The sequence below is a fragment of the Gymnoscopelus braueri genome, assembly GCF_963280865.1.
Source record: "Gymnoscopelus braueri genome assembly, chromosome: 19".
NCBI lineage: Eukaryota > Metazoa > Chordata > Actinopteri > Myctophiformes > Myctophidae > Gymnoscopelus > Gymnoscopelus braueri.
In genome coordinates this window covers 1,932,910-1,944,874 of record NC_137621.1, presented here as the reverse complement: position 1 = coordinate 1,944,874, position 11,965 = coordinate 1,932,910, and the positions used below count along the sequence as shown (strand labels likewise).

At 41.6% G+C, this 11,965-nt stretch overlaps 1 protein-coding gene across 1 annotated transcript; it reads left to right on the top strand.

Annotated features, from left to right (window-relative positions):
* Positions 1-1,268: 1,268 nt before the first annotated feature.
* On the top strand, positions 1,269-1,685 carry LOC308074043 (uncharacterized protein; the record flags this gene model as incomplete). The annotated part of the gene is made up of 1 exon (XM_080413382.1): positions 1,269-1,685. The coding sequence occupies one exon, from the start codon at positions 1,269-1,271 to the stop codon at positions 1,683-1,685; it is 417 nt and encodes a 138-aa protein (XP_080269508.1).
* Between the last annotated feature and the right edge of the window lie 10,280 nt (positions 1,686-11,965).

Sequence of the window (11,965 nt, the reverse complement as noted above, 5' to 3'; positions counted from 1 at the left end):
TCGTTGGGCATGATTTCTTTTCCAACAAGATTTCACATTTTTTTATTTTGATTTTTATTAACACGAGAACAAGGGCTTCTTTTATTGCATTGCAACTTTCCAGGAATAGAAAGCCTGCAGTTTCTATTAGCTTGGATTCCCCATTGATGATGTCACAGCCCTCCTATGAGACACAGACCGAGTAGAAACAAATTGTACCATTTTATCATAAGTATTAGTGAGGACCAATTATATGAAGATAGGTTGAAAAGCGGTGAAGTCGTCCTTTAAGTATTACATTCACTCAAGTACTGTACTTAAGTACGATTTTTAAGGATTTATTTTTACTTTACTAGAGTTTTTCCAATTTTCAGTACTTTTACTTCTACTCCACTACATCTCAGAGGCAAATATTGTACTTTTTACTCCACTACAATTATTTGAAAACTTTAGTTACTAGTTACTTTGTAGATTTAGATTATTATTACAAAACATATACATTAAGCACTTCAGCCCTATATACATTTCTGCAAGCTTTCTATATACATTTCTGCAAGCTCACAATGCGTCGCGATGCGACGCATTGTGAGCTTGTAGATCTGCTATTTTCAAAACTATTTTTATACCTTTTTATACATTTTGAAAACTTGTGAAATGGGACATTCTGCATAATGACTATACTTTAACTTTTGGTACTTTAAGTATATTCTGATACCAATACTTTTGTACAATTTTGAATTCCGGGACTTTTTTACTTGTAACAGAGCATTTCTACATTAGCAGAGCAGAGTATTGATACTTAAGTAACAAACGTGAGTACTTTTTTTCCCCCGCCCACTTGCAGGCAAGCGTCCGACAGCATTCTGTCCGTCAGCCCGCAGGACGTTTGGGACCGGGCCGTCAGCCGGGTCAGAAACATGGTCGTGATCGGCGAGCAGAGCTTCGACGGCCTGCTGAACGCCGTCGCCAAGTTCCTGAGCGACACGTCGTTCTCCGTTCCCGGCTTCGAGGAGAAGACGACGGGCCTGGAGATCTACCAGCGGCTGCGTCACTCCGTGTCCGCGGCCGTGGACCGGGCCGTCCAAAGGTTCTTCCGGCTCGTGGCGGTCATCGGCGACGCCGTCTCCGGCCACGTCAGCAAAATTGAGTTCACCGTACCCAAGACGGACGTGGTGGTCAGCGGGAGGGAGATCGTGGAGAACCTGAAGTCCGTCCGCGAGCGGACCCTGGACCTGTGGAACAACCTGAGCTCGGAGGAGCTGCTGGGCAAAGTCCGAGAGCTGCTGGAGATGCAGGTGGAGAAGGTAGGAGACCTGGTGGCCTCTCTGGCGTCCGAACACGAGGAGCTGTCCGCGCGCGTCCGCGGCGTCTACGCGGAGGCCCAGGGCGCCGCGCGGTCCGCCAAGCAACGGATCGAAGAGGTGAAGGCGGGCTTGGCCGAGTACAAGGACCTGGCCAAGCAGAAGGTCCAGGAGCTCTACGACGGCCTGAGCGTGGAGCGCGTGAACAATGACCTGAAGGAGCTGGTCGACGCTCTGCAGTCGCGCCTCCACGGAGGGCTCAGCGAAACCATAGACTTGCTGAAGCGGGCGTCTCTGAGCACGGCGCCGTACGTGAAGATGAGCAGCAAGAAGATGGACATTGACATTCCGCTGCCTTTCTACTGGAAGGCCTTCAGCGAACTGCCGACGCAGTCCAGGCAATGAGCGTGATTCTGCATTTACGCTGATTTAATTATGGCCGTCACGTTTCTTATTTAATCCATTAAGATCGAGAAAATCATCTGTTTGTCGTTTTAAGATTTATTTGGGCTTTTAAAAAAATAGCAGATATACAAGCTCATAGCGCGGCACCGAGTATGAGCTTGTAGATCTGCCATTATTTTTTTTATCGTGAAAATGTGTGCAATTATTTGAATATATCGTTTTTTAAAGGGAACATCTTTGCTTCATGGGGGTCCCTGAACAACATATTTTGAGATGGGGGTCCGCGGCCAAATACATATAATTTTGGGGGTCCTTGACATGAAAACGTTTGAGAACCACTTATATTATAGCAACATACGTTTAAAAAGAAAATAAATTGGATTTAGAAGACATTTCTGGAATCCCCCAGAAGCAAAGATTTGAGTAAAAAATGTTTGCTTGAAAAAATATATTTTCAAAGATTTGCACACATTTTGCATTTAAAAAAAAAATGCAGATCTACAACCTCATAGCCACACTATGACTTTGTAGATCTGCTATTTTTGAATAGCCAAAGTATAAAATAATGGTTAGAGTGGTTAAAATCTAAAGTGACAGATGCTTTCCTGGTCTTCATGGGTTAACTCATAGCATGAGGAGGTTTTGATAGACCTGACTATTAGTTTTACATTTGGTTAATTTCCCCTTTAATGTGTAACAGTGTGCTTTAGGTCTGCCCTCACACTGTAGACACAATATTACAGACATGTATGTAGTCGTAGCTTTACTGCAGCCAGGACTACTGAGTACAATTAGAGTATCAGGACTACTGAGTACAATTAGAGTATCAGGACTACTGAGTAGGATTAGAGTATCAGGACTACTGAGTACAATTAGAGTATCAGGACTACTGAGTAGGATTAGAGTATTAGGTTCATTGTCTCATGGCAGAACGCTAACTAGTAGCAATGTTTGCTCTTTGAGTTTATTGCTTAATTTTCAGTGATCTAAATGATGTCCTTTATTGTTCTTTATTGATCTGTCTACATGGATCACACACACGTACGCACAACTCCATTGCAGTATTGATACTTTTACTTAAGTAAAACATGTGAGTACTTTTTCCACACACACACACACACACACACACACACACACACACACACACACACACACACACACACACACACACACACACACACACACCACATCTACAGTATTATCTACCATGATGCCAAGCTGAGTGCAATAAATAATAATTGTAAAGAATAATATTGCCTTTCTAGAGACAGATTCTCAGAGTATAGAATCTTTGTCCAAATGAACTCCTCAACCGGCTGAATGACTGTCTCCCACTTATAATGATACGCTGGCATCAGGCCAAAATATGTTTGTCATCTCTTTTAATGTTGATTAAAATGTCATGAATAGTTTAGCTTTTGTATTTTGATAAGATTGTTAATTTTGTTTCAGTTCTGACGTTACAAGCTGCGACTTGACGATGACGTTTAAATAAATAAATAAAGATGTGTTGTGCATCTGTTCAATGTTTTCCTCAGTAATCAGATGATGTACGACTAATGGCTCATTTATGCTCCAAAGTAGCAGATCTACAAGCTCACAATGCTTTGCATCTGTGACATGTCATGAGCTTGTAGATCTGCTACTTTATGGAAAACAAATCAGCAGATAATATAACAGAAACGATATCAGGTGTATTGGGGATGCTAGCTAAGACATCACAAGCATAACCAAAACCAATCTGGTAACACTCTTGAATGCGCACATTGCTGCACTGGATGGCATACATGTTTTAACTGCATCGGACAATATACGGCCGTGGTGAGAAATGTACATGTTTTTGTTATGCACTACATCCATGTATGATGTGTGTAATGGATTCTACATGTTCAGGATCATGATGGTTTATACAGAGTGGAATATGGATGTCAGGATACCAGACTGACAGATTGTACTTGGTTGGTAATACTTGCAGTCTTGCTTTGATGGTGAATTTTGAGACATTCTCCCCAATTACAGCATGTTTGTACATGGGATGTGAAACAGAATGATCAGAAGAATCAACACAGACCAACTGTACCTCCACGCCAATGTTGTTTGGCCTCTCTAGTCTGTAGTGTCTCATGTGAAGCAGAACCCTTCTACCTGTGACTACCTGTAGTCTAATGTCTCCTCCCTGGTGGGTGAGAGTATAGCCTCCACTACCAATGGTGCAAAGTAACTAAGTGCATTTACTCAAGTACTGTACTTAACACATTGAATGCCAAAAACGGTCCGGACCGTTTTTGAGGGTCCAAACGAGAAGTGCCGAAAACGGTCCGGACCGTTTTTGACCCAATTCTATTTTTATACATGTGGGCCACGTGGGGCGCTAAAACGAAACTTTGACATCACCCAATGAGTTTCTGAGAAGAAGAGGCTGGATCTGGCTCCATGTCAAAAATCCTTCCGGTCGGCGTTTTCAATGTTATCTCCTTGATTAAAAGCTTAATATCTCCATTTCTTTTTAATGTGGTGGAAACGAGCCGTTTTCGATCGGCGATCACGCTGCAATGGAGGGTCGCGTTGGAAATATTATTGTTCCAGGCGTTAGTCGGGACCCTCCGCCGTCTCGCACGCACGCTTTGTTTACATGCACTTCCTCGTCGGGGCTTCTCACAGCACGAAACTTATAACGCAAGTGGATGGAAGAAATGCAGGCACTCAACGTATAATATTTTAATAAACCTCTGGCACCCAATGTGTTAAGTACAATTTTTTTTTTTTTTTTTTTTTTTACTTTACTTGAGTATTTCAACTTTTCAGTACTTTTACTTCTTCTCCACTACATCTCAGAGGCAAATTTGTACTTTTACTCCACTACAATTATTCTAAAACTTAAGTTACTAGTTACTTTGTAGATTTTGATTATTATCGCAAAACATACATTAACCACTTCAGCCCTATATATATTTCTATAAATCTACAAGCTCACAACGCGATGCAACGCATTGTGAGCTTGAAGATCTGCTATTTTCAAATTATTTTTTCTGATACATTTTTAACTTGTGAAATGGGGCATTCAGAGAGGTCATTGAGATCTGGCCAATCAGACCAGATCCCATAGTCCGGTTTTCCAGAGTCTTTCCTCCTGAAGCCTAGGACGTTATTCTGGTCTGTAACAACCAGGGGGAGCTTCCTCCTGGTCTGTAACAACCAGGGGGAGCTTCCTCCTGGTCTGTAACAACCAGGGGGAGCTTCCTCCTGGTCTGTAACAACCAGGGGGAGCTTCCTCCTGGTCTGTAACAGCCAGGGGGGCTTTCTCCTGGTCTGTAAAAGCATAGATATAGAAACCTAGATACCTCATTGGCCTCTGCAGTTCATTGTAACGACTGGTCTCTCAATACAAGGCTCTTCCGCGGGGCTGTTTGACTACTGACCAATCACATGCACGTTAACTACTGGCCAATCACAGCGCGTCTAACTGACTAGTTGCTGCGCGGCTGCCTCTTAAGAAAAGACCCACCCCACCTGCCTCTGATTGGCCTACCGAACGCCCCCTTCTGTGACGCACACGGAAGTTTCCAGCTTGCCCCCACAAGCATAGAGGAAGCGGAAGTGCGTCCGAGATGCCGACGCTTCAGAGCCAGAGGAGGCGTCTACCTTTATATGTCTATGTGTAAAAGCTCCTGGTCTGTAACAGCCAGGAGGACCTTCCTCCTGGTCTGTAACAGCCAGGAGGAGCTTCCTCCTGGTGTGTAATAGCCAGGGGGAGCTTCCTCCTGGTGTGTAATAGCCCTCCTCCTGGTGTGTAATAGCCAGGGGGAGCTTCCTCCTGGTGTGTAATAGCCAGGAGGAGCTTCCTCCTGGTCTGTAACAGCCAGGGGGAGCTTCCTCCTGGTGTGTAACAGCCAGGAGGAGCTTCCTCCTGGTGTGTAACAGCCAGGGGGAGCTTCCTCCTGGTCTGTAACAGCCAGGAGGAGCTTCCTCCTGGTGTGTAACAGCCAGGGGGAGCTTCCTCCTGGTCTGTAACAGCCAGGAGGAGCTTCCTCCTGGTGTGTAACAGCCAGGAGGTGCTTCCTGCTGCGTAGGAGTGATGCCCTGGCCATTTCTCTGACAGTGCCATCATCATTATTACCCATTAAGACCGGGAACGCATCTGTGTCACTTTAGATTTCTTTGGGCTATTCAAAAATAGCAGATCTACAAGCTCATATAGCGCGGCACTATAGCGAGTGCCGCGCTATATGAGCTTGTAGATCTGCTATTTTTCGTAAAATTGTGTGCAAATCTTTGAATATATATTATATATACACTTTTAACTCAAATCTTTGCTTCTGGGGGTCCCTGGAACAAAATATTTTGAGATGGGGGTCCGTGGCTAAATACATATCATTTTGGGGGTCCTTGACATGAAATATTTTGAGAACCACTGATATACAGCAACATACGTTGTTTTGTTTGTTTTACTGTAGAATCCCCCCAGAAGCAAAGATTTGAGTTACAAATGTTCGCTTTAAAAAAAATATATATGGTCAAAGATTTTCCCACAATAAAAAAAATAGCAGATCTACAAGCTCTTAGCGCTAAGAGCTTGTATATCTTCTATTTTTGAATAGCCAAAGTATAAAATAATAGTTGAAGTGATTACACAGATGCGTTCCCGGTTTTAATGGGTAAGTAGGTGGGTTAGCCTGGTTGCTGCATAGATCCACTCTACGTGTGGGACCCCCAGCCCCCCTTCACCACACACACACACACACACACACACACACACACACACACACACACACACACACACACACACACACACACACACACACACACACACACACACACACACACACACAGGGTTCACGACCTGGAAAACATGCAGCTAGTCCCTAAAGAAAGGATATCAAATCATAAGTAAAGATAAACTGTGTTATTTCATTTCATTGTGTTTTAGTCTCTCCATCGTCTCCAACGTAGTTAACCTTCTTCTTTCCTGCCGAACCCCCGGATTCCCAAAATATTCCCTATGTATTTATAGGCATTTTTATTCATTTATTGTGAAAACAAGTTGCCATGCAATCTGTTGTTAGCTTGTAGATCGGCTATGTTCACCTCACAACACCTTATTGCATGACAAAGTATTAGATGGTAAAAGCTTGGAAGAGAAATCATTGATTTCTGTATTTTTTTGTTGATATTGAACTGTTTGGTGCTACTACATATGTCTATGAATTGAATACCAAGGACCTCAATGGAAACAAGACCGCAAAGGACTTTTTTGGACGGACCTTTTAGTCAAAATGTTATTAACTGTACTTTTGCTGCTTTTACATTTATGCCTAATAAAATATTCAATCAATCAATTTCACAATTGAAAAGCTGGCAATAGTGAATACCAGCTGTTCTCAACCAGTGGTCCTTTAGGGGGTTCCAGGTGGTCCCCAGCTAAATGATGGAGAGTTGGTAACCAAATATATCTGCAGTCTTAGAAATAAGGTTCAGTGTGTTCAGGATATGTTGATATCAAATAATATTCATATTCTGGCCATCTCTGAAACTCACTTAGATGACTCGTTTGAGGACGGTGCACTATCAATACAGGGGTACAATATTTACAGAAAGGATAGAAACTGCAATGGGGGAGGAGTGGCTTTTTATGTACAAAGTCACATTCCTGTGAAGTATAGGGAGGATTTGATGTTGAGTGAGGTAGAGATGGTATGGCTGCAGGTTCACCTGCCCCATTTAAAACCTATGTTGCTGGGATGTTGCTATAGACCACCAAGCTCTGATAGTAATTATCTAGATCATTTGTGTGAAATGATTGAGAAGGCATGTGATGAAAACAGGGAGATATATTTATTGGGTGACGTGAATATTGACTTTCTGTCATCAGACTGTTCACTGAAAAACAAACTGATGACAGTAACAAGTGCATGTAACCTAGATCAGATGATCAATCAACCAACCAGGGTAATTACCAATAGCTCTGGAGTAACATCATCCAAATGCATTGATCACATATACACAAACGCAAGTGAACTGTGCTCAAAAGCGGTATCAGTACCAATTGGCTTCAGCGATCATAACCTTGTAGCAATATGTAGGAAAGCCAAAGTCCCAAAAGCAGGACCAAAAATAGTGCTGAAGAGATCATATAAAGGGTTTTGCTGTGATTCATATGTGGATGATGTTAAGGGAGTATGTTGGTCTAATGTTTTTAAAGAGAGTGACCCAAATGTGGCACTGGATGTTTTCATGAAATTGTTGTTACCAGTAATGGATAAACATGCACCTGTTAAGAAGTTAACCGTTAAAACAGTAAAGGCACAATGGATTGACGAGGAGCTAAAGAAATGTATGGCTGATAGAGACAGAACAAAAAGGGCAGCAATAAATTCCGGAAATCATTCTGAGTGGCAGTTATATTGCAAAATAAGGAATGAGGTGACAAAACTGAACAGAAAAAAGAACAAAATGTATTATGAGATTAAGATAAACGATATAAAGCATGATGGAAAAAAGCTCTGGGGTACCTTGAATAACATCATGGGTAGGAAAAACAACTCAACACCATCCTTTATTGAATCAGAGGGGGCATACATCACTAGACCACTAGATATTGCCAATTATTTTAATAATTATTTCATCGATAAAGTGGAGAAGCTAAGGCAGGGAATGCCAAAATCTAGCTGTGAGTCGTCCTATGTTAATATTAGAGAACGTATTATGAAAAATAAAAACTGCACCTTTGAGCTGGGTAAAGTTAGGACAGAAGAGGTGGAAAAGTTATTGTTGGCAATCAATAATGATAAACCACCAGGTATTGATAACTTAGACGGTCAGCTATTAAAGAATGTAGCCAAGTTCATTGCTGCACCTATCTGTCATATTTTTAACATGAGTCTGGAAGGTACATGCCCGCACATCTGGAAAGTAGCCAAAGTTATTCCACTCCCAAAAAATGCAAAGAATGCCTTCACTGGCTCTAACAGCAGACCAATAAGCCTGTCACCAGTTCTAAACAAACTACTAGAAAAAATTATATTCAATCAAATACAATGCTATTTTTCTGTTAACAGTCTGATGAGTGAGTATCAACATGCATATAGAGAAGGTCACTCAACAGCCACAGCACTGACACAAATGACAGATCAATGGATGAAAGAGATTGATGTGAAGAAAATGGTGGGAGCAGCACTATTAGACTATAGCGCTGCCTTTGATTTGATAGACCATAGAATTTTACTCGACAAATTGGAGTGCTATGGTTTTGCCCCAAAGGCGATATCATGGCTAGAAAGCTATCTATATAACAGAACTCAGAGTGTATACTTTAATGGCAGTATCTCTAGCGCTAGATGTGTTGAGAGTGGAATTCCACAAGGAAGTTCACTAGGTCCTTTACTCTTTTCAATCTTTACAAATGATTTTCCATTGGCTCTTGAAAAAGCACAAGTCTCTATGTACTCGGATGACACGACAATATATACACAGGCTCCCACAATCGGTGAGATAACTGAGATTTTGAACAAAGAACTGAAAACCGTAATGGAATGGGTGACCAGCAACAAATTAGTGCTCAACATTCAAAAAACTAAAAGTATTGTATTTGGCACAAATTACGTACGAAGGTCTAAACCGCAGGTGAATCTGATGCTGAATAATGTAGAGGTTGAGCAGGTGGAGGAAACAAAGCTCCTGGGACTCATCCTAGTGAACAATTTATCATGGACGAGACACATAGATTCAGTGGTGGCAAAGATGGGGAGGAATATATCTGTCATCAAGAGGTGCTCAGTGTTTTTACCACCGAAACTGACAAAACAAGTCATTGAGACTCTAGTCCTTTCACAACTGGACTACTGCTCAATGATCTGGTCAGGGGCTAACAAGAGGGACCTGGGAAAGCTGCAACTGGTTGAAAACAGAGCAGCTCGCCTTGCCCTTAGGTGTACACCAAGGCATAATGTAAACAAAATGCATGTCAAGCTCTCCTGGACATTAGTCACGGAGAGGCTGATGGTATCACTCCTTGTCTTTTTGAGAAACATAAATGAGCTGAAACATCCAACCTGTCTATATAAGCAACTTACACCTAGCTCTAAAATCCATACATATAAGACGAGACATATCACAAGAGGTTGCTATCAAAACCCTAAAGCCAAAACAGAGTCTACGAAGAGCACAGTGCTGTATGGAGCCATGGCTGCATGGAACACACTGCCAGACCAGATTTCTAAAGAAAAAACTAAAGCAAGCTTCAAAAGACGATTGAAGAGGCATCTAGAAGCCCAAAGATTGTAATTACACTAGCAGCAGACAGGTTATGGTAAACATACAGCAGAATACCCATTCATATAGGGTTTTTATTCTATTTTTATTTTATTTTTTTAAAACACATGCAGGAATATGGCACTTTCGCTGACACAGACACACACACATCCTCTCACAGTTATGATTAGGATTGTATTTGTTTAGTTTGTTTTTACTTTAAAAGAAGCAAAGGGAGACATCTGTAAAATTACTATTAGTATTATTGTTTTCTTTTAATTTTTCTTTCCAAGGAAATGGGGAATCAGAAAATAAGCTGTATGTGATGGTTGATATGAAAGTCACTGTTTGAAGGAAAACTGACGCCGTACACTATTTGTATCATTGTCCTGTAATGTACTGTCGAATGTCATGTTTTATGTTTTTTCTGGACCCCAGGAAGATTAGCTGTTGTTATGCACCAGCTAATGGGGATCCTAATAAACTCATAAACTCATAAATGGACCCTCATAGATCTTTAACTATTGAGAGTGTAAAATGTAACCAAATGGACCCTCACGGGTCCATTTGGTTACATTTTACACTCTCAAGAGTTAAATTATTGTTAAACATCTGCATTTCTTAATTAAATAATTGTTATTTTGAATGTTTGCCTGTTATCTCTCCTTATGGAACCAACATCAATACAGCATGGATGGAATTGTGGACAAAATCCATCGATAACAAAATATTCTAAAATTTTGGGTCAGAGAGTCTAAATCTCATCAAACGGTGGTTCCGTGACTCAAATACCCAATAAATAATGGACCTTGGTATGAAAAGGGTTGAAAACCAACTAGTGTATGTATACTGATACAGTATGCACTGTGCTATTAATCATTATGAAATGCAAGTTCATATCCCAGCTTTATACTAACTATTATACTGCCATAGCACTCAAGATAATGCTAGAGACTTCCTTTACTCTTTAATCTCCGGCACCGTTGGCCCGGTCGCTGCAAAACAGTGCACACACACTCCCTGGATTCCAAAGCCGAACCTCTGCCCCGAATTCTTTAGATTTGGCCTGTTATAGCGCCACCAGGAGGCAGATTTGTGCAAAACACATCGTTTGATATTACTCCCACAGATTTTTTCCAAACATCACGCAAATCGGTACACAGTATCTCTATAGTCATGTGATCAACACGGATTTCCATATTCCATCCTCATTGGCTAAGATTGGCTTCCAAAGTTTGCAGGATTGGTTGGTTTTGAACAAAATGCCTCAAATTATGCACACAGCTTGCAATTTCCGTGAAATTTTGGACGCACATTCCCACTAGGCAGAGGAAGAAATGCCACCCTTTTCACATTGGCCTGTTATAGCGCCACCAGCAGGTTTAATTTAGCAAAACACGTTTTTGGAACAAAATGCCTCAAATCATGAATGCAGTGTCTGATTGCCGTGAAAGGCCTAAACACAAACACAAATGCCACCCTTTTCACATTGTCCTGTTATAGCGCCACCATGCAGGAGGCCACAATAACCTACCTGACCTGACGGAGACCTGTGCTCCGAGGAAACGTTTTCTAGTTCACTAGTCTGTCTGTTGCATTGTTGTATGCAGAGGTCACGGTTAGATTATCCATCTGACTCATACCAGTTCATTTCATCTGGACTTAAATCAATGAAATCCCCTTGTTTTCTATGAGTGTAATTATGACATTGCAGCACATGGATAAACCTGATGTCTCCTACAAACACAACGCGCTTGTCTGAGCAAAGACAGGGGACGTTGTTAAAAAGCAAGCATTGGGTTTTATTACGATCTCATTGTTATTGTTATCTCTGTGTGTGTGTGTGTGTGTGTGTGTGTGTGTGTGTGTGTGTGTGTGTGTGTGTGTGTGTGTGTGTGTGTGTGTGTGTGTGTGTGTGTGTGTGTGTGTGTGTGTGTGTGTGTGTGCGCGCAGTGGTGTAAAGTAACTAAGTACATTTACTCAAGTACTGTACTTAAGTACAATTTTGAGGTATACTTTTACTTTACCGGAAT